This window comes from Calidris pugnax, unplaced genomic scaffold (genome assembly GCF_001431845.1).
Source record: "Calidris pugnax isolate Ruff unplaced genomic scaffold, ASM143184v1 scaffold103, whole genome shotgun sequence".
NCBI lineage: Eukaryota > Metazoa > Chordata > Aves > Charadriiformes > Scolopacidae > Calidris > Calidris pugnax.
This window is the reverse complement of record NW_015090990.1, coordinates 19,586,613-19,614,382: the sequence shown is the minus strand read 5'-3', so window position 1 is coordinate 19,614,382 and position 27,770 is coordinate 19,586,613. Positions and strand designations below refer to the sequence as shown.

Below are 27,770 nucleotides of genomic sequence, written 5' to 3'. Positions count from 1 at the left end.
TTCCTCTTCTCTGCATGATGCTGGGATAGAGAAGTGTTTCCAGTGTGTTGTGAATTTGCCACCTGACTTTGTGGTCTCATATTTAGGAGACTGACTTGAGTGATCAGTGATCAGAAGACTGTCAAAACATGGCCGTAAATTTATGTATCTTCCTTCAGTGTTTGTTTTTGTTTTAAAAAGAACTTATGTATGGAAAGTGTTCTGGAATTTATTTTATTCTGATTAATTTTTGCCCTCACACTTTATCTGTGGAGTCCAGATATATTATCTAAACTGCAAACAGCCAATTAATCAGATCAAATAAGCTCCTGGTACTTCCTGGCTCTCCTGGATCTAAACTCTGGCTATGTCCAGGTCTTCTTTCTTCACATTTTTTGTTTAGCAAGCACAATTGCTTGCTAAATTAACACAGGTGCTTGCTAAAAGAACTTTCTGCTCTGCTAACTTTGTTCAGCTGCATAAAATTTGCTGTCATATGATGGAGGATTTTAAAAATAAAATCTGGGAGTTACAGTTTGACATTCTGAAAGTCAGAACTATGTGCTTGATTATACGTTGAATCAAGTACATAGTAATATATTGACATCCACATTTTTCCTTCTTGAGAGATGTTTTTCCAGAATAGAAATGGTCAACAGTCATTCTTGTGTGTATTATGAGAGTCTTTACTTGGTAGAAAAATATTTCATAAACATCATTCAACACTAATACAATAATTGCATGGTCAGGCTGCTGTCTCAGAGCAAGAACTTCTGGAGTCCAAATACTGGAAATCCACTTTAAAAGCAGTAGTTCGAAGTGAGAAAATGTTGAATTTTAACTTATGTCAGGACATTTCAACTGTTTGATATTAATAAATTTCCTTGCAAGTTTGGATAGAATGCCAAGTCATGAAAAGTGTAAGACTACTTTGTCTTGGACACACATGATCTTTCCACAAATCTGCTTTATTTGATATTGGTTCTGCATGAAAACTTTGTCCTTTGACACCTGCTACAATGTATCTTTAAGAACTCAGGATTACAAAATAATCTTTGTTATGGTTTTATTTTTTGTGTTTGTTTTTTTTTTTTGATTTGTTTTGGTTTGGTTTTGTTTTTTTTACAGATACAGTGTTTTCTTTTCAAACTGTAGAAATATAAAATGATCTTACTTTATGATGACCTTGCTTCGCTTCCCACCTGACTGTTGATGCTTATGAGAACCACAGAATCAAGAGTCAGTTTTGTCTCTGTTAAAGTTGGTAAACTTCTCAATGTCTTTAAAACATACTTTTAAAATATTGTAGGTGTCTAAAATGAGGGCTATGCAGGCTGCCTTACGCCATCAATGAGAAGCCTGAACAACTTTTCATCCCCTTTAATATGTAGTGCCTTGTGCTGTAGCCTGAGGGTTGATGCCAGTCCCCTTGCTCACTCTGTGGACATGGAACTGGTACCTGAATGCTGGTTAAGAGACTGTGAGGTGAACTTCCAGGGTGACTATATGGTCCTGCTGCAACTCAGCCTAGATTGATCACCAATGGGATGCTTTCTTACCATGCTGGTCACTACAGGCCAAGAACTGGATTTGGGACAGAGATGGCATCATTGCAGCCTTGGAGTTTGCAACTAATGCTAATGTTGACTGATCTTGGGATTAAGAGACCACTGTTAAAATCAGGGTTCAGGCATATCTAGGGAGGTTGCTACATTTCCACAGAGACCTCAAAATCTTCAAGGTGCAGGTTTTTTAGCTGCTCAGGAACTTTAATGAAGAGATGCTGTGAGACAAATTGCAGTTTGTGGTATTTCTTCTGATGTGGGGCTAAACCCCACTCCCCCCCTGATTTGTGGAGATGTTTGTACTTATTTTTCTTCGATGTTTAAATCTCCAGAGAGCAACAGCCTTTTCAGAAAAATTGATTGTGGGTAAGCCCACTGCACCATTTCAGTGTGTTTTGGGTAAAGTCTTTTGATTCCTATTGCATAGACCTGAGCAAAACAAAAAAACCTCTTGAACATTTACAAGCAAACTAATGCCTATGACCTAGAAAGTATGTCTAGAAATAAAGTGATATGTAGTGTGTTTCTTATTTCAGCATCTCCTTTATACAAATAGTCTAATTTTGTTACTAGTCCTAGCAAGAAACATGCAGAGAATTTATTGCAAAAAAATTCTAGCAGTGATTTTGTTTGAGATTCCTATAGAAACCAAGTCTGTATGGCACCAAAACTCTTCTGTCAGAAAGAAACATGCTGTCACCTGTTAATATGGTAGCTCATGTTCTCCAAGGTCTGGCATTTTGGAGAGAACCTTCAGGTTTGAGAATCACAGGTTTTAAGCATCAGCGTCTCTGGAGGATACTGCTGTGGGACATTCTCGGAGCTCCTGGAAAACAAGGAATCTGAATCATGTTTTGTTTATTTTCCAGTAGTTTTGTATGATCTTCTGTCTATGCCTGAGGTATGTACAAGCATTTGGATGCGATGGATTGGTGTGTGAGGAGAGATATGCTTGAGAATGCCACCAATCCCAGTACAATAGCAGGCTTGGTGAGCAAATGAAAAATGAAGGAAAAAGAGAAAGCAGTGTATGGTGATATCAAGGAAATCCATACCTAGAGATTTTTTTTCCATATATGGTCATTGAAGGAAACATACACCCATGTGAGTGAAAATCTATTCCCATGTTTTCTTAGCCCTAATCTGAAAGAGGAGGGAGTGAACACCTGGTCATGTGCTCTATGTGTCCTCAAGAGCACCTGCGAGAGTGACTGACGCTTTCAGTGACGCTAGTTAATACTTAATTGCAGGCTTTGGGTGGGGGTTGTTTGTTTGTTTTTTTGTTTTTTTAAATGTTCTGTGGAAACTATAGAGTGAAGTCACGGACATGTTTTAAATGGGCAGCCAAACTGAATTTCTGAGTGAAAGTTTCTGGTCAGGTGATTTTGGATAGTGTTGTACCTGATAAAATTTGATCAAAGAGATTTTATTTTAATAGTCCTTTCCTCTCTTAATACACTACTGTTGTTGTGGCAACATGTAATAAAGTGTTACTTTTCTAGGTCTCCTGAATGCTTGTTTTCATAGTCTGTGGCTATTTGCATAGCTGTAATGGGAAGTTTACCAAGCTTTTTAATTGTTTTGTTTTGTTTCGGATTTTTTGAATGTTCTGTTAATCTTGCTGGTTTTGTCCTTATCTGCAAGGCAGGATCAAACTTGCCTCTGCCTTGACAGGGCAGAGTATGACATTTCAGTGTTCAAACAGTTTGCTGCTTGATTTGTGCAGTCCTTACCCTTCTGTTCTGCTCTTTTAGTTGATGTAATTACTATTTAAATTGATGTAATTGCTGTTTTACTTACCTTGTGGGTAACCCAGACATGAGAGAGAACCAAGCTGTCTGTCTTGCTAATTTACATTGACTTTAACAAGTGAAAAAGGCATCTTCTGGCATCTTCAAAGTGAACGCAATAGGAAATAAATAGTTTATCATATCATTTATTTGTAAGCATCATGCTGTTTCACTTGCCTACCAGTAACAGATTTGCTTTAAGGGACTGCAGAGGAGGTGCTTTCTTGCATTTTCTATCTTAATGTCAGCTCCTGGCTACTAGCAGCTCTCTGGGAGGTAGTATGGCATGTGGCTTTTTGCTCCCCTTCATGGTCTGAAAAGCCTTACCTGCTCACTTTAGAAGAATCACAGATTAACTTAAGGGACAAAACAGAAAGAGACAACTGTACTCCTAACAACAAGCTACAAGCAAACAGGAGTTCAGAGTCAACATGCATATTTTTTTTTAAGCTATGCACTGACATATTTATGGTGAATAACTGGGAGAGCAGAAAAATTATCTGGAGAAGACTTTTATCAGACATCTATTACATTCCACTTAGGCAATTTTGCTGTTTATTTTATTTACTTGTTATTAGTTCTTTTACGTTAAATGTTTCTGAAGAGACAATAGTTTTGCATTAAAAGCTTTCAAATTATAGAGAGACTTAAACTCTTGCAGGCAACTCCTGAAAATTAGCTTGCTTTTATACAGGATACAAGCAAAAAGATATCAACCTGAAAGCTATTAAAATGCAAGTATGAAGAACTTATTAATGTTTCCAATTTCAATGATCATCATATTAATAATTATTGGGACAAACCATTATCCTGTGAGTATTTGCAATTTCTCTGACAGTAGATAAAATTTGCTGTTTCCTTTTCAAGTTTTGAGCCAATGGAAGCAGTGAGTACAGAAGCTATATTTTTGCTTCTGGCTTTTTTTTTTTTTTTTGCTGGTATTCCAGGATTGCATGTCTTTGGAAACACCAAGGTTACAGTAACTCTTTTTCCTCCTTGATTTAAAGCAAATATTTTTGTCTGAAGGGCAGCTGTGAATGATAGGTTTTGCCTATATGTAAATTTCAGCTTTCTCCCAGAGGTAGCAAAGCTTTAAGATACAATGTAGCTATCTTTATTTGTTGAAGAAGGAGATGGTGGGGTGGGAGCCTGTGCCATAGTTTAGTGTCCTTCATTGCCCCTTCATGTTTATTTTAGCATTTCCTTTTCAGTTTATTTCAGTTCAGTTTCTCATCTTCATTTGCTTTCATTTTTGGGGTGCTTGTTTTGTTGAGGTTTTTTTTTTAGTTTTTTTTGTTGTTGTTGTTTGTTCGTTTGTTTGCTTGTTTGTTTTTAAATGCCCCGTATAGTTTTATTCCCCTTGCAGTATCCTCTTTTTACAGCACTTTTTTCTTATTCCTAATGATTCCCAACTTCTCCAGAGACTCAGTCTTTGAACTCATTCATGTGGCTCAGCAGAGTGCCTCTTTCAGAAGACATCTTCCCTTTCAGTCAAGTCACTTCAGAGGTTAGTTGGCAAAATTATCCACTGGGCAGGGAGGGAACATCTGTGGCGTACAGAAATCATAGGCAGCAATTATGCCAGTACCTTATTGTTAGACCCATGCTAGGAATGAGTTGAAAGAAGAAGTGGGGGGAAAGCACCCAACCTACAGAGAATATTGAAGTTTTATTTTAGAAGGGGTCAGGCTTATTACTTTCTTAACCTCTATAAGTGAGGCAGTACTGGATATGGTGTATCCATTAATGTAAATTTCTCAAGCCAAGAGATGAAAAGGGGATGAAGCATCACACTTGCTTCAAGAGTCAGAAGGACTTCATGCCTGAGAACAGCCTCTTCTATTGCAGGCTGCTGGCATGGGGTACTCAGTTTACTAAATTTTACACTTGGTAGGAGACTTCAGAAGTCCTTCTGAGAAAACAGAGTTGTGTGGAAGGCAGTTGTGATGTGGCCATATTGAAATGGCCATCTGGTTCTCCAAAGAGCATTTTGGAAGTGATTTGTGAACTTGAAGGCTTAGAGCATAAAGCAAGGTTTCTCTCTCTTGCAACAATAAATTTAGCTTTTTCCTGAAACTTGAGCAGGGCTATTTTAGTTGGTTTGGGTAGCACATAATGCAGCCATGTCACCCCACTGCTTCAGAGGTGAATGTAGTGTTATTGACAAGAACAGTAGTTGCTTGTTTGCTGCCGGTGTCAGATTGCATGAAATTTTGTAATAATGTGTAATAATACAGGAATTGATTTATAGCAGGGCGTGTGGTTGTGAGGAGGCTCAAAAAATGCACCCGACACCCAGAAAGTATAATCAGCCTGGAAAAGCAGTGTATAGATGAATCTTGGGCTTTATATTAATTTTTTTAGTTGAGTGACATTTAGACTGGATTCCAAAGTTCACTGGAATGAGCCTTTCTATCGGTCCTGTAAGTAGCACTGCCTAAATTAAGAAATGAAAAGGCCCTTTAAGTTCTTTTTGTATGGCACTGGCACTGTCATTTTTCTGTAAGTGCCTAGGGGACAGGATTTCTAACATGAAAACATATGATGCTGTGTGTAGCCGCAGAGCCGCAGCACAGGTGGGGTGGAGCTGCCACAGCTGCCTGCGCATAGACTCTCCCAGACATCAGAGAGCCTGGCAGTGTGGAGTCCAGGTGGATTTTTGTGCTGTTGTGGCATTTAAACACTCCCTAGGCTAGGAAGGAGTGTATATATAGACTATAGGGGATATAAAAAGCATCAAGACAAAACTGTCTCCCAAAATACCCCGGGAGGCAGAGAGGACCTGCCTCTAGTCTTGCCCTCCAGCATCTCTCTGTCTCTCAGAAGCTACAGCAGCATATGCTGCCTTGACAAAATTATTGAAAAGCACCAGAACCACTGGCTCATGAATTATTTCGGTCTCCATAGCGTATCAGTTGGCAGTGCTGTCATTCACAGTTCCTGACATCCTGCTGCCAGAGGGCAGGACCTACCTGGCTCTGGTAGAGCCTGCTCAACTATCAGTTTCTGATTTGGAAACCCGTGTGTGGTCCTAACCAACACTGATGTGTCCAGTGGACCTTTTTAAGAAGCTTGCAAGCAATGCAATTAGGTACCTTTAAAAGATAGTGGGTTTGTAAGGGAAACACTTAACTCAAGATCTGTTCCAGATGCTTCTGTAACTCTATAATTGTTGTCATGGTGTATGAAGGAAAATAATCTTGGGGCGTCTTTCATGAATTAACTGCTGGCTTAGAGCCTCAACAAAATAACTTTGTTTTCAGAACTGTTTTCAAATATTTACTTGTACCTCTGTACACAGCATACTTTCACATTTGACTTCAGTCATGTCAGGGATAGTCTCAAATGTTTTCAGTTATCTGTGATGATCTCTCTCTCTCCTTTTTTTTTGCATGTGAGTGCATTTGTTATACTCGATGTTTATTTGTAAGCAAAAGAAAAGTTTAGGAGTTGACTAGATTGTTAGAGCAAAGATAATTTTTTAAAAAGTGAAACGAATGTTTAACACTTGTTGAATAGTTGGAGATGTGTGTTAATGCTTCAGTAGTCTAAACTAATGGTAACTTTTATGCCAGATCCCATTTCTCTCATTTTCCTGGAACTCAAACATTCTGGCTAGCATTCATATTATGCCGTTGATATTTTTAGAATATAAAATGCTGAGATTTTTTTTTTAAATTAATTTGCATTTTCACGTAAAGTAGAATCTCCAATTCACACAAACGGCTTGGGAATCCATTCAGTATGCTGAATTTTGTGAATGAAGCAGGCACTTAATAAAGGAAAGGACCTGCAGTTTTCAGTTTTGTAATGCAGTTCTCCACATTTGTCAACACACAACTGCCCTTTGTCTCTTCTCAACATTTCAAATAGTTCTGCTTCTGGCTCCTGATTTGTACGCCTAGGCTAGAACTAAGGCTAGCCTTTTCTTTTTGCTGCTTAATAAAATGAAGTTCTTCTGATTAGAAAATTGACTGATGTTGTGGTGCGACCTGGAAATAAAAGAAGCATTTTTGAACACTTCATGTGGCTTTAAATGTAACTTGATATTTAAAAAAGGATATGATAGCTTCATTTTTCTTATCATTAGAATTTGGGGACTTTTTGCACACTGAAAAGAATGAGAAGTACTTCAAAGGAGACACTACTATGTCAATTCTTAAATGCAGACTGAAGGGAAGGAAGGTAGAGGCTCTGTCAGAAGTGAAACAAATTGCATTTTATGCATTGTGTGTGCATAGACCAGAATTTTCATTATGCCTTTCCTGAATTGGCAGCATGATACTCTCTTAAGATCTGGGATTTCAAATTGCAATTAAGAACAGCTGTCGTCCTTTCATTGGAAGTGTCTCATTGTGTTTAATGGTTGTCTTTTTTTTTTCCCTCTTTTTTCTTTCTTTTTTTTTTTTTTTTTATTATTTATTACACTTAAGGGGCCTTAAAGGGGCCAGACATTTTTTGTGTTCTCTCATACCCTATAAATAACCGGCACCTCTCCAGTGCTTGAAGCATTTTGGAATGGAGTAGTTACGAAGACAAAGACACTCAAAATCTTTGGCAGTTCTTTTCCGATGGAAAACATAACAGTCAGTTGCTTGCTCTCTTTTTTCTTTTTTTTTTTTTTTTTTTTAGCAATTTATAACACACCAGAAAATGCCCATCTGCTGTCCTAGGAGCCTTTGTCGTGGTTTTGGAGACAGTGTAAACAAGGCTAATGTTTAAAGCCTTAAAGAAACTTCAGTAAAATTCCGGCTTTTGTATCACCTTTAGAGGCAGAATGTTTTCCATTCAATCTCTTTTTATTGGTGGCTTTATGCAAAAGACTCCAATTTCTTCAACTCTGGGTACATTATGGTTAATATAGTTTGGGTTATTAAAGATAAACTTTTTCATGTTATGAATCAGGAAATACACAGTCTTAATATTTACTGTCTAGCACACTGAATAATCTTCTACTTATGTTTTGAATAGATAAGAGAGTTGGGACTGGGGTTTACAAACAAAGGTCTGAACTACAGAGACAGCTTAATTGTGGTCATTTCAGTAAATTAGTTCAAATCTGCATTTTTCTTGTATACATCCTCTTAAATACTGCAGAGATGATTTTTAGTTGCTAAATCTTGTGGAGTTCGAACTGTCAGGTAGTAATTGCTCCAAGACAATTCTTAGAGATGATGTATCCACAGGACAAAAAAGATGTGTGCAGTTGACATCCTCCTTGAGCATCAGCAGACCAACCAAGGACAGGGTTGTTGAAACATATTGTCCCTGGAAATAGTCCCTGTGGGCTGGACTGAAGCCTGGTGTTTGAGCAATTTGGAAAAGGCTTTTCATTTCTTGCTTTGACCAGTCATCCCACGCACAAATTTGAGCAAATGCCATGTTTTAGACTGAATAAGCTCATTAGCTTGATGTTCTACCTGAGCTAACAAGCTCTCAGAAGCTCAGATAAGCTTTAGTGCCTACTTCATCCAGGGATTCATGAGTGATACTTCATTTAGAAAAGAGAGCTGGGAGGCCAGAAAGAAGTTGCGTAAGGCTTTTTAACTTCCTAACAAACTACTTGGTCTGTTAAGGGTACTTAATAATTACATGCAAAATTAAAAAATTCAGTAACTCCTCCAAGTACCAACATACCTGTGTAATTACGTAATGTTGACGTTGCCCATCAGATGATTTCTGGATAACTGAATTACTTTTATTTGCGGTTTTGTCACTGTTGTCTCTGATGAACTTGTGGGCAGGTGCATGCTAGCTTTTGTGCTACAGAGCCTAGATTTCAAATCTGATGAATAGCAACTTATTTCAGCTTACAAACAGCTGTGAGGATGTGATAATAGTCTGATTTCTCCAATATTGTAATAAGAATTTGGTAGAGTGCTTGGCATTTTTTCTGATGGCAAATGGTGTTGCCTTCCAGTGCAGTCTATTGCATTAACACATGGCTGATGTTTCTTTACCCATCTCACCAGGCAGAGCTATGAAGTCACTCCAACGTGCATCTTTTTATGTGAGACAGTCCTAGGTATGTGCAGCATATTGGAGTTTAGTGTGCTAGAGTATGCTGTTGTCTTTGTGAGATGAGAGCTTTGAAAGCCAAGCACCTCACTTCACTGTTCATCTTCCCCTGAGTACTGGAACACCTTTAACTACTTTAGAATAAAGGAATAAGTTTACTTATCATTCTTCAGTTAGCAGAGTAGAGCAAGCTTGTCTAATATAGTGTTTTTATTTTTGCAATAAAATTATTTTCAGTGAGGGAAGTTCCTGCACGAGCATGCTTATTGTGGAATTCAGAACTTGACTTGGAATATCTCTGCCCTTCCAGTATCAGGAGGAAATTTCTGACTTCTGGATGGTGCTTCTTAAAGCTGCAAATAAAATTCGGGTTCTCTTTTTGCTAAGCAGGAGTATATTTTTTGAGGCAGCACTGTGGAACACTGCCTGTCTGCTAAACACTTTCCTGTGTGAAGTCGTAAGAGCAGCACACCCCTCTCCTCTGCCTCTGGAAAACCTTGCAAGCAGTACAGCCCTATTATAGAGTCCTACTGTGCTTCCATTTGTGAGATCAAGAAGCCTCTGGCATTTTTACATGGAGTATCTTCTGCTCTGCCACTGATTTTGACAAACTCAAACTATAAAGCCCAAAGATACATCCTATTTAAAAAATAAATTAAAAAAGAAAAAAAGCGACTAACAGTATACTCGCATCCGTACAGGAAAAGCCAAGTTACAGTTATCATTGTTCCTCTAATAGGATTATTGTCTTCAAAGTATTTCACTTCACCTGTACTCTGGGCCTATTTTTTTCTGAAATAGCTGTGGATAATTGTAAGGACCTGTCTTTAGCCATGATCAGTGTTTTAAGAATGAGGAATAGTTGTTTCTCAGTGTTTTATTTTGATGTAATATGTATTATGTTTAGCCACCTAAGTCAAGATGAATTACCTTTTTATTGGAGGAGTTTACTTTTAGCATGCTGTTCACACGGTGCAGCAGCATACTCAAAGCAAAGCTTGTTCTGCAGAAAAAGATTTCTTTTATGTAAAATTTGGTCAAAGCTGACATGTACTGAACACGTGTGTTTGACCAGCAAACTTCCCTAATTTTCAAGCACATGCTGTATTAGGTACAGAAACTAATTCAATTTTCTGTAAAATATTGAGAGTCTGGATATTTTGGTGCAGAAAGGGAATGATTGTTTTTTCTTGTGTCCCCTTTTCCTCCCTGTCCCCCCAGCCCTCCATTTCCAAATATATGGAAGAGTTCAGAGGTGCAATTCAAATCTGCTAGTATGTAGATGAAATAGTAAACTGGGATTTAAAAAAAATGTTGTGTCCTTTAAATTCTGACAGAAGCCAAGCAAGGAGAATCAGTTTGTCTGTCTTTCCTTACTGTCCTGTTCAGCTGTCTGACCCCTTACTACTCCATTTGAACTGGGGAATGCCTTTGTTAATGGGATAAATCCCAATTTTACAAGCCTGACCTCAGGGGCTGCAAAGCTTGAGAAGGTCCATGGAGAAACACGAGTTTCTCGCCACCAGCATTTCTGTTTCCCTTGCAGACGGCCACAGGCTTGGTTGGTGCAGTCAGGCTGCCAGGTCAAGGAACAATATGGAGCTTCTGACACAAAATGTGGCTACCAAAAAGGTTCAGCATATACTTCTGCAGTAAAACCACCAAGTGTAAGGAGTTGGCTGGTTTAGGCAGTCATTAAATCAAGAATGCAAGTGCTGATTTATCTTAGGAAATAAACTACATGTAATTAAATATGGTTCTAATAAAACAATGGAAAATACTTCCTGTACTTCCCTTCAAGGATATCATAGCCCAGTAAAATTACTGGTTTTGTAAACAGAAGTGTCTTTTCCCCCCAAGAAATTTGAAATCCTTGCAGTGCACATTACAGCAGGCTGATTTGCTGTAGGAGCCCCATCTGTGTCCTCCTGTGTGATTGTGTAGGGGCTGGTTGGCTGCCTATGGCAGCGCAGCCCGGGCTGTGGGGTGAGAGGCTGTGTGGGTTACAAACTCGTCTGCTTAATGCTGTGCCTTGGAAATGGGAGTTACTTGTCCATGCTAGACCCATGGGTGAGGAGGTGACAGTTACGTGGCATCCAGCTGGCTGATTTAATTTCAAAGAATGGGACTGGCCAAGGGGGAATCCAAGCCAAGCTGCTTTTCTGAAAAGCGCAGGATGTGGAGATACTTGCTTCCCCCCCGCCTTGGCTTATGCATATAGTCACTTCAGCTGATAACAGGAACCTGCTCCAAGTCAGAGCTCACTATTTTAATTCCCTTCGTTAGGCAAACTAAATCACGAGTTATACCTGTTGTTTGCCTGCAGCTGCAGGTGTTTATGGTGTGTACAGCTGGCACTGGTCCACCTTAGTTCAATTTGGTACGCCCTAGTGGGCTTTCCATGGTTAACATGTTACCAGGGAAGGAGACTGATGTGTCAGCTTGGTTATCTGCAGCATCAAAGCTCTACCCGCTGCTCCTCTCTGCCGCCATATTACATTACTTTGGAGGACCCAACCTTGGACCTGAGCCCAGGTCACTCTCCTGACAGTCTGCTGGGCATATTTCACTGCTAGCTTATAGGACTGAGCTGCTGAATACAGGATGTGGACACTCTTACCTGGGGTTGATAGTGTTTGCTAAGATTTAGGGGAAGAAATGATTTTGTAGTCTGAATTAGAAAGTGGCACTGTCATCCTCAGCTTCAGAGATCCTGTTTTCCACCAGTTGAAGGGAAATAATGCAACAGCTGGGTCATAAGCTCCTGGTAAAAGGCGTTTCTTGTTTTCCATCATACTAAAATGCAGCTCTAAAGAGATGCCTTAGATGTTGTTGAAATAGAAAACCATGGGCTGCATTTTTGGCTTTTGTGTACAGTGCTGGGCAAAGACCACTGTTGATTTTAAAAAAATTACATTTTTTTTGGACTGTCAGTCAGTAAAAAGGAAGTGATCAAAACAGATAAGGCCTCCTGCTTTCTTGGAGGGAAAACACGTGCCATCCTGTGAGAGAGGAAAGAGTCAGAGACAGACTGTGCTGTGGTGAGCTGTGAGATTGTGCAGGCACAGTATTCTGGGAAGAAGCATTAGCTGGACCTCTCTGTAGGGAGGTTTTTGAGGCAAAGTCATACAATCTTAGAATTGTTTTGGTTGGAAGAGACCTTTAAGATCATCAAATCGAGCCATTATTCTAGCACTTCCAAGTCCACCACTAAACCATGTCCCTCAGCACCACATCTACACATCTTTTAAGTATGTCCAGGGATGGCGACTCAACCACTTCCCTGGGCAGCCTGTTCCAATGCTTGATAACCTTCTCAGTGAAGAAATTTTTCCTAATATCCAATCTAAACCTTCCCTGGCACAAGTTGAAGCCATCTGAAATCTGCTTCATCCAAAGAAAGACAAGATTTTCAGAAAGAACATTTTCTTCTTGTTGTCCAGACCTCAGAATAGTGGCTTGAATCAATTTTTCTGCTAAACCTGCAGCGTGTATATGAGCATCGGAGGGTATATTATTTTCCCAGTCTACTGGAACAGAAAATAAATCTCTCTGGCTTACCATTAGCCTGCGTTTTAAAGTGTTTTACTCTTGAAAATCAAAAGTGGCTTTGTCTGTCCTCTTCCCCCTCCCTTCCACTCTCTCCCTTCCATAAATTACAGCTGCTGCTTACAAATCAAATGGGGTGGTTTACACAGCTTTGGGCTTTATTCTGCATCCAATAACGTCACAGTTGCTAACATGAATTAACAGAGTGGGAAGCGTACGCAGGAGGTACCCTTCTGCTGTGTATATTAGCCACATAGTATTGTTGATAAAACAGGTTTCTCTGCTCACCAGGAAAATAAAATTGGAGAATATGAATAGGAGAAAAGGCTTTCCATCTGTCTTAGCACAGCTCTTTATCCCGGTGTTTAAACTTATTTTATTTTTTCCTGATTGGCATTTGTCAAAGAGCAGCTGCTTGCCTGTGAAGGTCTATCCGAGCTGATGCTCCATCAATTTAGCTGTTATATTATTCACTCCAGTGGCAGGCTAATCAACCTTTTCTTTTCAAGTGTGTCAAAGTGCTGAACATGAGACAGTTTGTAATTATGGAAAATGGGAGTACACTTTTTATCCTCAGGGCAATTAGATTAAATGATTGTGCACTATGAGCTAATACTATAAATAATCTCTTACGGTTGTTTTTCCTGAATGGTGAATTTTCCACTGAGCTTCAATGGGCGGGGGGAACATATATAGCAAGTAGTGATGATTTACAACTTAAAGCCTCAAAGACCTTTACAGAATGTGCTTCCGCTGTTCCTAGCTCAGGTTATTAGGAATTTTTATGCCCAAACTACGATTCTGATGTTTTCCCACTGCATGCTGTGAAAGGAGGAAATAATTTGTTTGCTGTTACCCTGTTACTGAGCACTTCTGTGCATTCAGAAAGAGAAGGAACTTAAATGATGCCCTTAATTAAACTTGAAAAAAATAATATGAACTATATTTTAAGTAAAATCTACATTAACAATGTACGTGCAATTTACTGTTCTTTTTAGTCTAGCATGGTATATAGTCTCTGATAAGCACTGACTTCTAGTATCCTACCAGTGTGTTTAGACACAGCTGAGGAGAAGTGAAGTGATACCAGGGCCCTGCTTCATGAGGAATTGGAACGGTCAAGAAGAGAGGTTCTCTTAACTTCCTTTGAAAGTAGCAAATGAGTTTGCAGTTGCAAGCCAAGATTAAGCAACAGATGTTTTAAAATGGGGACCAAGACTCCCAGAACTAAAGCAATAGCCAGTGAAGATGGGATGAAGGGAATTCACTCTGTTAGTGCATGAGAAAAGCAATTGGAGGGAGTTTAAGACAGTGTTAACTAACTATGGTTAATTGAGAATGCTAAGGGAAATAAGAGGAAGAATTAAAATGACAGCGGAAAGAAGTACTGATAGCTGGCAAATACCAATTCTTGTGATTTGGGCTTGAAGGAAAAAGATGGTAGAAGAGCTGCTCCTGTGAGCTGATTTTATGACATATCTTATGACATTTGTCAAGTACTGATAGCTGGCAAATACCAATTCTTGTGATTTGGGCTTGAAGGAAAAAGATGGTAGAAGAGCTGCTCCTGTGAGCTGATTTTATGACAATAAGAGCAAAATTTTTACCCCTGGTGTAATTGTGGGTGCAATCTAAGCGTTCAAATGAACCGCTATCAGTTGATGCTCGCTTCGGCATGAGAGGGTGGGAACCTTCCTTCTGTCTCTTCCTGACCCTGGTGCTCTGTTAGAGCATAGACATGCTGTTGTGCTGCTGAAAACTACTGGAGCCCTTTGGAAAGCCCCCTTGGAGGCCTATGTGCTGTTTCCCTTTGTTAGAATTTTTGTGTTAGGACTTTGTGACAGCTCTGGCCATCTGGAGCTATGTGGCTGAAAAAGCCATGCTATAAAAAAAGCTGAGCCTTCTTACTAAGCTAGGTGTGGGTGGCGTTTCGATTTCAAATTGCTTCTGTAGTTAAATCTTAGCTAAAAGAGTACTCCCAGTGAATATTTCTGTGTTTCTTGTGGTAGGAGAATGTCGTCCTCTTTCATGAAAACCTAAAAATCAAACGAGAGCTTATTATAAGGTATGGTAAATGACGCTGCTGACACACTCACCAGCTAATTCAAAACACATGGTTTATAACTGCTTTTTAAACTACAAACTGTTCTAAAATTTTTACTTAGGCTCTGTAATTGTGAGGTCGCTCAAAGAGGGGTATGTGGTTTAAACCTATAGTTGCAAATGTTGACGTTACAGAGCCGTGTCTCTTAGTGTTGCTAAAAGGGAAAGACTAGAAGGAGTCTTTGTGGTCTATGGATCATCAAAATGTGCTAAACTAAAATGACCTTAAATGAAATTATTTTATATGTTTGTAACAAATGGGGAATAACATAAAATGATATTTTTTGATCAAGCAGAGTTTGAACTAAAAGGCTCAAAGTTTGTTTGTTGCTTTTTTTTATTTTTTTATTTATTACAAAGATAGAAAGCAATAATAGTTGGAAAGAACTGTGGGGTATAATGGTGTGCCTTGAAAGTCGAAATGACAAATGAATAGATTTATCTCTTTCTTTGAGATAAAGATCTTTGTTTGGGCTCTGACATAAATGTGTCTAATGCTGTTTATGCAATTCCAGAAAGACAAAGAAATATTAGTTATTTAAATACTCTCTTGGTTATGCATCCTCCATATTGGAGCAGTGGTTGAAACATCAGAGGTAGATTTTAGGACGCTTCTACTAGATAACTTTTGATAAGTACATATGCAAAACTTCTTTTGAAATGAGTCAACTTACTTTTTCTTTTGTCTGTAGCAGATAGTAATTTATATACTTGTGAAGTATTAGGCTTTGCTGGATTGTGTAGACTGGGGGGAAATATAATGTATGTCAAGCGTCTCTGACTAGATTGGATAAAACCAGAACTGGATTAAATCCTACTCTCTTCTCCAGCTTTAGAGGTCTCATTGCAGACCCAGTTTCTCTGCAGAGGGAGGAGAAAAAGCGTGATATGGTGTTTTTAACTATGCAGTGCAGGCAGAGTTAATAAATACATCAAGCAGTAAAATATATTTTGACAGGGGCTGTTGAGAAACTAAAATTCAGGGTATTAGAAAAGATGAATGGTTACTAAGCTGATTAACTCGTAACTCAGTATATCAACAGAGAGAATACTTTTTCTGTGCTTGATGCTGACTTCATTTTCTGGCATGAAACTGCTGCCAAGAAAGTTGTTTCAACAGTGAAATACAAGTTGATGGCTGATATTGTTTGAAGGACAGCAGGCACAGAATGAGCCGTCCAGTCTGTAAGTTTGAAAAGCATTGCAGAGTCTTACCTTCCCTCTGAAAGACAGTTTCCTGACCCATGGAAACCACAGCATTAGTATTAATGTTCTCACACATGGCCCATGAATGGTCAGTTCAGTTTTATTTCTTTTTCTCTTCATCCTACTGCCTTCTTTTTTTTCCTTGCAAGAAGGAATGTAATGTGTGCTGGAGTAAGCTTTTCAGAGTGCCACGTGTTGTACTCTTCAATTTACAAGTATGTCTTCAGCAGCGTTCAACAAATATTATTCATTTCCTAAATATGTCCTGTAAGAGAGTCTGGTAAAGTGTTATTGCTACTGTAGTTTGGATTCCGGACAGTAAAGTGGATGCCAGAAATTGTGTCATGGTCTCCCAGCAGCAGCAGAATATTTTTTTTTTTGCTAGTTCTCCAGCATGTTGGCCACATCACAGATTGAATTTGTTGTAATGCTAAAAACATTACAGCCGGCTACTTTCTCGTAAACACATTTTCACCTCCAGTTGAACTGCTGAGTTCAAATGCTTCAATCACCATAGCAGTATTAAGTTTTGAGAGATCAGTGTTAATTCGGGTTCAATGGTATATGTATCAAAAGGAGTTAATGACCTTTGATCGTGCTTGTTAAGTGGATCGCCCAACCATCTGTGCAGAGAGAAGAATTGTAATTTACTGCCTTAGACAATGTAAGCTGGCGAGAAAAGCAGTGAGAGAGATGGAGCCCTGGGTTGGTCATACAACTAGACAGGCAGATGTGCTGCAGGAGAGGACAAGAGTGGGACACAAAGAGGGGGGGGAAATCAGTGACATGAGCATCATTGGCCGGAACTAGACAGGGAGGGGAAGGTGTGATTATGTAGTAGTAAAGGAGCCATAAGGTATTTCATTTTCCAACTTTTTCAGAATACCACTCACTCGATGTGCTGGTCTCTTGCAGGGTGGCCAAACTGATAGCATAATGCAACCATAAAAACAAATACGCAAACAAACCCCAAATAAGCAAATATGAGATGAATCTAATACTGATGAGTGATGAGGAAGTATAAACAGTGTTTATACTGTGATGCCTGTGATAATAAATTGGGAACGATATGACATGCTTTGTCCATAAACTTTTTTGGATGAGAGATGCCAGGCAGAACTGCCTGAGCTAAGGGACACTGGTAGAAATAAGTATGAACTAATTTGAGTATATGTAGGTTTAATATACATAATAGAAGCCTCTAGAAAAGCTTCTAGATAAGGCTCTTGCTACTTATATTGTGTTGTCTGTACTACCCCTAACTCGTATCATGACAAAGAGCTTGCTTATCAAAAAGGGACTGAGGTTGCCTGTGAAAGTCCTATAGGGCTATGTTATTCAAAACAAATGCTTGATCTTTTTGTAGCTATCAGCTGAATGCAAAGCTCCTGAACTGTTGTAGAATAAAGAAATCAGGTTTCTAAAAGGTGTATTGAACCTGCAATGATTATGCATTTTATGTTGACCTGAGAGTCAGTTTCTATTTTTCATACATTGTTTTCTGTAAATAATAAACAATGTTCACTTTTCAGTACATACAAACACTAAATGTTTTACTAAGTGCAGTAATCTAACAAAGCTCTTGGTCTGTTGAATGTATGTTTATTTCATGTAAAAAAAAAAAAAAGCTTTGGCTATCAGATTTTTTTTCTTTAAGCTGCATAATGCAAGTGTGCTTTTTTTATTTGGATTTTGCTTTTCTGTCCTTTTTCAGACACTACTTGCTTAAGTTTTTCCAGGTGGTTCTGATGCTCAGTTTCCAGAGTCCTTTATTCCATGAACTGAAAAATGCAGTTGAAACAAAATCAATATTACTCTGTCTCAGAATTACTACTAAAGAAAACTAAATATAAGTAACACATCTGCATTTCTCCAAAATATGTGTTGCTACATGGCAACAGAGCACATCTGGGCTCAAATTGCAGCCCAGTAGTTTCATGGTCATGATGTTCTGAGCTCCATGGAAAGACATTTTTGCTACAGGAAAGCTGTTGATTCTTACTATTAAATTTCACTGCATGACATCACTCTTACTGAGTTAAGAACATACTTATCAGCAAACACTTCTGCATATTTATACAAAAGTCTAGCAATATCTGAATGCTTAAAATGCTCAATATTTCATAAGATTCTGAGATTTCTTCATATTTTTCGGAGTAGAAATTGCAGCTTATGGTATTGTGAGTGCTCAGGACTCCGCTGTTTTCTTTTTCTTAAGTGTCTTCAGACAGAACATGTCCTGTTGATGCATTGACATTTTGTTCAATGAAGAATATGACATTTTGTTTATTGAAGAAAGCTACCTATGTGTCCCTGAAATTCTGTCCATTTGTTTTGAGCTTGCTCTGTATAGAAAAACTTGGAGGTTATGTTTGCTTGTTTCACAGAAAGTCTAAATAAGCCACTGAGAAAAAGTACCCATTTTGGTTCTGTGCGTCTTTATATTCTGAAAAGTGGGTGCTTTACAACTTGTAGAACGTTAGCACTTGGGGGTTGGCTTGGGGTTTTTGTTTTGGTGTTTTTGTTTGTTTCTTTTGTTTTGTTTTTTTCACTGCCTGGATGTGAAAGACGGATTGTGGTTACTGTTCATATTTGTTTTATCTGATTCTTAATTGACTCTTTCTTACTTTGCAGCTTTGCTCTGTCAGATGAAGCATACAGATCTTTAAGGGACCAGGACAAAGACCAGTGCATCCTTATTACGGGAGAGAGTGGAGCTGGAAAAACAGGTAATAAGCAGTTTTGATCTTATTCAAAAAGGTTCAGAGTTATTCAGTCTTGCAAAGTGGTGCTGGAGTCTGTAAACAGAGTTGAGAGATATCAGTATCTTTCTGTGTCCGGCAATTGCAGAACATGAATGCTGTCACGCTCGTTGCTGTAGGTGTCAACTTGCATAACTAAGTGTTTTTTCACATTGTCACCACGATGGAGTCCTATCACATGTTAATACAGTATCCTTATCAGCATGCAAAATCATACATCAGCAAAGTAATGCTGGTTTGTAACAGAGTATTGAAATGGCCAGAAAGCTTTCAGGCTCTCCCTCATGAATTATTTCTTCTTTATAAAGGGTAAGTACAGAATAAAATAGGGTTTGAAATTCAAATTAACAATTGACTTGGAATCTATGCTACTCTCTTGCTAACATCTGATGTAACTACTGTTGCTGAAATGGGGCTACTAGCTGAGAAGAAAAAAAAAAAAAAAAAGAGGGGATGGGATGAGAAAAAAAAAAAAAAAAAAAAGAGGGGATGGGGAGGAAGTTCCTGGAGTTGAGGAAACAGACTTGTTAGTACAGATCCTATATAACTCTGTTTTAGAGTTTTGGTAGCCAGATATTTGGCTGGAAGAACCCCCAAACCAGGATATAAAGACTGATGAAGTATTCTATAGGCAGCTGACAGAAGCCTCACGAGTCCCCTTCTTTGGAGATTTTCAAAACCCGCCTGGATGCAGTCCTGAGTAACATGCTCTAGCTCTAGGCAATCCTGCTTCAGCAGGGGAGTTGGACTAGATGATCTCTATGGTCCCTTCCAACTCTAGAAATTCAGTGAAATTCAGTGAAATTAAACTGTCATCAGTTTGGGGGTTTTTAAATTTTTTAATCAGTTTTTAAATTTGCTTCCTTGGTTTTTTTTCTTGTTTCACTGCATGTTTATATTGCTAATCAATAGTAACATTGTGCAAGGAAACACGGTACATTACCAGAATAAGTGGTGCCTTTAAATATTTTTAGATATTAAGGTGACAATTCCCTTCCTGATCTCTTTATTGGACCAAACAGCATTCCTAACAAAAGAAAGGGCCTCTATTTTCTTTCAGTGATGTTCAAAGCCTATCTTGAAGTCATTGTGTGTTCTTACTGCTTATTATTTTATAATAGCTTATTTGCTGCTTCAGTGGTTTCTCCTTTCAGTGATTGAGTAGCTCTACTTAAAGTTGTTGACTGTTTTAGGAAATATTTCAACTCAAATAATTTGGTAATTCCAAGCTCTGAAGGGAACAGATTCTTAAAAATGAAAGCTGCGTTCGAGGCACGATTAAAGGAAATGGGAGGCCTTATGAACACATCTATAGCTCTTGCTCCTTTCTTGCTTCCTATGCTGCAGGTTTGCTCAGTTTTCTCTACAGTATGGGATAGTAATTTAATACTAGCAAACAAATTTGATTAAATGGGAAAAAAATCAAGGGATAACTTCTTGTTTGTCAGTTCTTTCCTGAAATGAAACCCTTAAATTTGTAACAGATCTCTGATGAACAAGTAATGGGTTTTTTATGACCACTGTCTTGAGTTGATGGGGATTCCAGCTGTTGGTAATTACATTGTATATTAGCTGATATTGCCTCAAATTTCACTATCTTGCATCATACCAAACATCACAGACTCTGTTTATAAACACAGTCCTTTCTCAGCTGCTCTTTGTCCTGACCAGCAAAAACATAAAGGTTAGATTGATTATTTAGTATTTGTTTCTGTCTGTATATGGGTGATTGACACCCATATGAACCCAGCTTTGAGAGTCCAAAAATGTTCAAGACTTTGTTAAAAGTTTGTACCTTCAAATTAATTTCATTGTTTAAATGAATGCTTCACTTTCTCTATTTGTTATACTTTGAAACAGACTGCGTAATGTTATGGGATTGTTGCAGTTACTCATTTACTTGTACTTTAAAGTTGTAATTACGTGTGTATAGTGTTGTCTGTTTACACTTGTGTTATTGTGTATCTGCTGATATAAACTGATTGAATTTTGCATCTTGAAACTGCTTGGGCCTATTTTTTTCAAGCTACGTTAAAACATTTCCAATGTGTCAGCTAGGGATACTGCTCTTTCCTTACTGAATACCTCTTACTGAGCCTAAATGAAAAACTGGCAGGTAATGTGCCATATCCACTGGTGGCTTCTTTAGCTCAGGAAGGCTCTAGTTATTTAAGTGAATAGGGCTGCTGATACGTTGGCATGGGTCTCATAGCAGGATGTGCTCTTTCCTAATTTCCAGATGGTACAGAAGACAACTGAAATGCAATGCGCTTAAAGTTCCTGTCTGGCAGGGTGAAAATGACTGCAAAACATTTTATGGCCTATTTGCCAATACTTATCACTGTGTTATTTTGCTCTCCCCCCACAGAGGCAAGCAAACTTGTCATGTCATACGTAGCTGCTGTGTGTGGAAAAGGGGCGGAGGTTAATCAAGTAAAAGAACAACTTTTGCAGTCAAATCCAGTTCTTGAAGGTAAGAATCTCATACAGCATTTATGAGCATATTACCTCTGGGTGTATCAGTGTTCCTGCTGAGCTGGGTTGGAAAACGGTATCTGTTGTTATTTCATTGTGAATTGGTGTCCAAACCCATAGGAGATACTTTCTGTGAAGACAGCTACAAGATTTTGTTCAGTGATGGAAAAGTTTTCTTGAGAAGAAAACTGTCTCCCTCATGAAGGGAGAGCTTAGGAAGTTAGGTCATATTTCTCAGACTCCTGCTGCTTTCTGAGGGCATACTCTTTCTTCACCCTGCCTTGGTGATGCTTAGCTGTATCAAAAGACTCAACTTCAGTCCCTCTGATTCATTTCCTTCCAGATTATATTAGTATAGTCTCTAGTAAACAAACAAGCTCTGTAAAGCAGTTTTTTTTCTTTTAGAAAAAAAGGGTGAAGAAATGGAACTTAGAAAAAACTAAGCCAATCCATATGCATGCCTGTTCCCTGAGACTTATTGTTCTCTGGGTCTGGTGACTCTGTTGGCCTGTCTTCCTGACAACTGCCTTTCCTGCTCTCTCATGAAAGACTTTTTAATTAGTCATTTTAATTTAAAGACGTTGGCTGCCAGAAACAGGATCTTCATTTTTCCTGGAGATAGGATATATGATCCCCAAAGCTTGCAGTTTTGTCCCATTGTCTAATAATTGCCTTCAGAAGTGCCTTGGTTAGAGTTGACTTATTTAGGTCTATTGTGTTGATTCCTGGCTCAGCCTTTCCCACTGTTCTTTTAAGCTATTATGGTGCTAAGACAAATTCTCATGACTGCTGTACAATAATTTTGCATTATGGCCAGATGATATGCAGTGTTTGTAAGACTGTTGAGTGTCAGCATTTTATTTATTGCCTAGCTATCTATATGTATATGTGGTGATTTGGAGTCTGTAGGGAGCAAGCACTCATGTATACATGAGAAAATGGAGAGGGGAATAAAAAAAGTGGAAAGGAATGCAAAACTGGACTGAGAGCAGTGAACTGGATGGGTAAAATGTGGTCATCGACTGTACAAAACCCCCAAAAATTGTAAGCAAAGACTTGTAAAGAAAGAATGAAATGTTAAAATTTAAGAATAATAAAAGTGCTGGATAAGCCTTTCTTTGATGATCAGATATGTCCCACTTAAAGCTGAATGGGGGAATTGCAATCTTCCATTGTTTTGGATTCACAGAAAAAAGCTGTGTTGCTTTTATCACTGTCCTGGAAGGCAGATTTCAAATCTAGCCAGTATGGGAAGTATGGAGGTTTCTCTTGCCAAAGCTGGATTGTTCCCCAGGGACTGCCAAATATATTGGATTTCTTGTTTGTTTGCAGATCTTTGTTTTAATGCAAGAGAAATAGACTAAGCTTATAGAAGAGTGCCTTATCATTTTAAGGCATTTGTTCTACTTGGTGTGCTGGTAACTGCCTGTTTAGCTTTTTGGAAGGTAGGAGACTGGATTATTCCATGAGGCTGCTGCACAAGCCTGGTTGCTTATATACATTTTAGACAGAACTTAAGCATTTGTGGTTAGATTTATTTTTCTTTGGTTATGTAGTTCTGTTTTGGTTGAGCTTCAGTGCAAGAAAATGACATAAATGTTATATATGCATAATTTATCTTATGGGATTTTTTGTTTTAAGCTATAGTTGCTACTGTAAATTAACTTTTAGAAACAATGAAGTTAAGGGAAAACTGAGGAATGTGTCTCATGCTTTATAATGAAACGTTTGTGCTTGATTCTGTGCAGTTATAAATGACTCTACTGTTCAGCACCGAGTTTAAGAAAATGCAGCTCAGAGATTTGGTTGTTGAAAAGATGATTTATTGCAGGGCATAAAGATTTTTAAAACAATTCTTTCACTTATCCTTGGCCTTCAGGAGCAGCAAACTTTTCCTTTTGGCTTCAGTTCTTTGATCAAGAATAAGTCTACTCATGCAAGTTTGTTGAAGCCTAAAAGCATGTATTTATTTCTGTCCAAAAAACATTGACTTGACTTGATCTTTGAAAATATATGTGCTATATAAATAAATACTGGGATAAATAAAGTCTCCTGTTAGAGTAGGAGTGCTATACTTAATAATGTAGAGGACACTCCTCTTGGACTTGACACACTTTGACAATGTGTGTGTTTAGAGCTTGAATTGTCCTCCAGTTTGAGTTCTTGTCCTGCCTATGTTTTAAGCGGGTGGCTGCCCATCTGAATGTAGCCCTGGGAAGTCCCTTCTCGGAGAGTTTCCATTGTCAGAAAACTTGAGCTAAAGAAATGAAACCCAAACTATTCAAAAAGCTAGTTTATGTCAAGCTGAAGAGAGTGTCCTAAACTTACATTGTAAATTAGACTTATTTCAGCTGATTAATATGCAGCTTAAGCTAGTATATATGTGTTGGAATAACGTAAATAAATCAGTTTCAAAGCATTGGTTAAAGTGTCCTATGCAAGCAATCTTTAGGTTTCATTCCGTAATTTCCTCTCTTCTGGCCTCCATCTTTTACCACCTTCAGTTCTGGGAACTAAGTTTAATTTCTTTCTCTGAAATGAAGAGAAAGAAGTATTTTTTATATTTAAAGTTATTTGGGCAATAAAATTTTGAATTTGATGATTCAAAGCCCAAGAATATGTGCTCAATCCAGGTGCAGTTTTATCTTGGAACCATTTCCCTTTGTATGTTTTTTTTTTTCTTTTTTTAAACAAAGGTGGTGTTGAGATGAAACTTCTTTGGACTTCCATAGGTGTTTTCTCATTTATGATCATGTCTGTCACACTTTGTGGGTCCCCAGTGACTGATACCCATACAGTGAACAGGGTATTGTTTCTCAGCAGTCTAAGATTCCTTTAAATATCTAAACTGTCATAGGTATTTTAGCATTTAAATATATTTTTTTCTGATAGATTTGGTTGTCACATTTGTTTTTCTCTTTCTCCAGCTTTTGGAAATGCCAAAACTGTGAGGAATGACAACTCCTCTAGATTTGTAAGTATTTTCTTTAAGGCTGAATTTAAATTCCGTTTAGGGGAGCATGTTACATTGTGGTTTTTTTTCTGTTTTACCTTGTTGGCCATCAAGACATCTGTAAGGAGGGAATGAATAATTTGGAGAGAGAACTTTCTGGTAGTCTGAGGACTGTGGTATTAGGAGAAGGCAAACACCTTCAGCAGCAATCAATATTTCATTTTGTACATTCAAGCATGTTCTCCTTCCCCACTGTGCTACCAGTGCATTATTAGCAGCCACCCTTCTTTTAAAAAGATATTTCTTCTCCTTGTCAGAAAGCTGGTTGGCTTCTGATGTGTGGGCATAGGGCTCTATTGAGATTTAAAGTAGAAGCAAAAAAAAAAAAAAGAAAAAAGAAAAAAATTAGGATGTGACAGTCTGTGACCGGATGAAAACATAATTACAGTGCAGCTGGATTCTTTAATTTTCTGGCACTGGTGGCTTTAAAGTCAGCGACCATGAGCCTAGCAACTGGTGTGCTTAGCCAGTCAATCTTCCTGCATGATCTTGTTTTCCATCCACATGTATACATTTTTTTGTTACAGTTGCTACTTGAGGTTCTCTTTTTCATTTTATGGTGATTCAAACTGTGTTTACAACTTTAGTTTTAATATAAACATTTGTAATGTTTCTTTTTTGCTTATATTCTTCATAATCAGCTGCTTAAGTTCAGGGTTTTTTTAGCATGAAACTGAATGTGAAATTACAGGGATTAACAATTGGCAAAAATAAAAAAGTTGAAGCTGAAGTCGGGAGATTCAGAAGTGTGAATACTCATCACAGTTTCTCCTGCTAAAATCAGAAGACTGAATGCAACTTCCAACTTGCCCAGTTGTGTGCAGAAGAGTAATATTGTGGGATGAGTAAAGTAGACAACAGAAGACAAATTAATACACTGGGAAAATGGGGCATTGTGAATAAAAGCAAATGGATGAAAGCCTGGGATATCGTGACACTGGAGAATGGCTTTTTTTTTCCACGTGCAAGACTTCTCTCCTTTTCTGAGTCTCGAGCGTTGGTGATATTTTTCCACGTGGCTATGAACGCTCCTTCTGCAGCTGTTGACCCCTTGCTTGTGAACTGAACAAAGGGTCTTCATCACAAGGTCAGAGCCAAAACTTGAGGCACTGTAGAACATTCTTTTGGATAGAAAGGGTAGAAAAAATGCAACTATCAGAGTTGGCGTACTACAGAAAGGAGGAGGAGACAACAAAGAGGAGAAGCAAGCCGTTTGCAAGCAGAAGTCTTTCCAGGACAAAGTGCAACCAACTACTATTTTGCCTTTCAAGTCCTTGCTTATAAACACAAAGCTAAAAATACTTTTGGAAACATCCAGTTGGCCCAGTCCTTGGGAAATCAAAATTTAATTATCTGATTTAATTCTTTATCTCAGAAATTTGAATCGGCTCAGAATTAACTTCAAACAAGAAAGTACAAGTACTGTCCTGTCTAGTGAGCCTCAGCTGGCAGCAATGAGAATAGATTTTAGAATCAAGCCTTTCTTGACAAATACCCAGTAAATTAGAGAATATCTTTGAGGTAGTCAATGTGAAGTGCTTGTTTTTTATGTTCTGTAATTAAAATCAAAAGACAAAGAAAAAAGAAAACTCTTCCTAAATGCAGTGAATAAGGAAGTATAAACACAAGGCTTCTCTTTTCAATAGGTTGTTTTTGTCCTCTGTTAAGTAAGCACCAGAGGGTGGTGAGATCATTTCTGCGCATGGTTTGTGGAATTTGTTTGAATTACTACCAGTGTTTTTTATCTTTCTAAACTTCCTTGCCAACGTGAGCTGCACTGCTTTTTGCCTTTTCTACACAGTCTGGGTCTGTCCATTTTGTCACTGTTAAACATAGCTCTTACTACATTAAACACTTGTCATATAAATTAAAATGATGCAAAGGCCAGAGCGATCTTCTGTGATGTGGAAAAGTCAAACAGAAGTCAAGGAAACGCACTGCGGCAGTACAGCTGAAAATGAAATCGCTTTTGCAGTGACAGTCTGTTAATTGTTGCCTCTGGTCTCCTGAGTTACGAGGGAAAGAGTTCAGTGGGAAAAATCCATCACTTTTACAAGGCAGGCACACGCTTAGGGACAGGCACCCCACGATTACTTAACTGTAATCATTGCCAGCCAGTCCTTAAAGCCAAACTGAACGGCTATCCTTCAGCTGCCTTCATTCACACTCCCAGAAGATTTGACACTGAGAAAATAAGACTGCATAGAACATAATTTCTTCCTGCGTTCTTATGTTAATAAGCATGATAATACCTACATGGCCACAAGTACTGTTTGTGTTCTGGTCTTCTGGTGAACGTTTGTATAATGTGCTTTTTCTTCATAGATAACCTTAGAAATTACTGTTTTGCATTACAAACCTGATTAAAGCTTTTCTCATGAAAATTTCTGTGATAATGCAATTGTCTTAAAAGCTTTGAATCATTTTCTGTTTTCAGAATTTGGTGGAGTGTACAGGAGGTTGCCAGATTTTTCCTTTACCCTGTAAAAATGGCCAACTAAGTTCTTTAAAAATGCCTTGAGCAATTTTGCTTAAACAAAAGTTATAGTCTTAAAATATATTTCTTTCATAGGGAAAATACATGGACATTGAGTTTGATTTCAAGGGTGACCCACTTGGAGGAGTTATAAGCAACTGTGAGTACTAATCTTGGTATCAGCATCTTAACACCTTAAAATGTTTTGTTCGAAGAGGAAGATGGTTAAATTATTGGAAAGATCAGCTGTGTTTGCCTAATCGAATATCTCTCCATTATGTGATAAATTCTGCTTTTTAATTTTCATGTTTTCATGCTGAATAGTGTACCTTAGAGTAAGTGAAAACAGACTTGAAGAAGTAAGCATGAATAATAAATGTATTGTATTGCTTAAAAGGTATTGAGTAATGTGTGTGGGTTCGTGTATTGTCTCTGAAGCTGGTAGCAGATGGGTAAGGATGTCTGAGGCTCTTTTAATACTTGAATCCCCCAAATCAGTCACATTACTTGATTTGATGGGTTGTGTATTGAAGGTAGATGATGTCTGAGATACGCTGTTTTGTAATTCTTAAGAGTGATCCAAAGTGTGCTGTAGACCGCCGGGAGGTGGGTGTGTTTATTGTGTGTTCCATGCTAGTTTTATCACACTTCACAGTGTAGGAAAAGGCTTATCATGAGAGAGGATGAATAGCTGTTGAGTTTTAGGGAGGAAAAGGTGGCCTCAGAGGTTGGTACTTGATGTGAGGATGCTGCTACAAAATGTATAGCAATTCAGAAATTTTAACCAGCTTTCTGTGGGGAAGAAAGAGGCTGGGAACTGAATGCCAGCCCAGG

General features: G+C 38.3%; 1 protein-coding gene across 12 annotated transcripts in view; it reads left to right on the top strand.

Moving 5' to 3' along the window:
- Nucleotides 1-27,770, top strand: part of MYO1B (myosin IB) — a 121,477-nt gene that overhangs the window by 42,161 nt on the left and 51,546 nt on the right. For all 12 annotated transcript variants that reach the window (XM_014954556.1, XM_014954555.1, XM_014954554.1 and 9 more), the window contains 4 exons: nucleotides 18,845-18,939; nucleotides 21,341-21,445; nucleotides 24,375-24,421; nucleotides 27,033-27,096. In XM_014954556.1, the coding sequence (XP_014810042.1) occupies nucleotides 18,845-18,939; nucleotides 21,341-21,445; nucleotides 24,375-24,421; nucleotides 27,033-27,096 (311 nt within the window). The remainder of the gene's footprint in view (nucleotides 1-18,844; nucleotides 18,940-21,340; nucleotides 21,446-24,374; nucleotides 24,422-27,032; nucleotides 27,097-27,770) is intronic.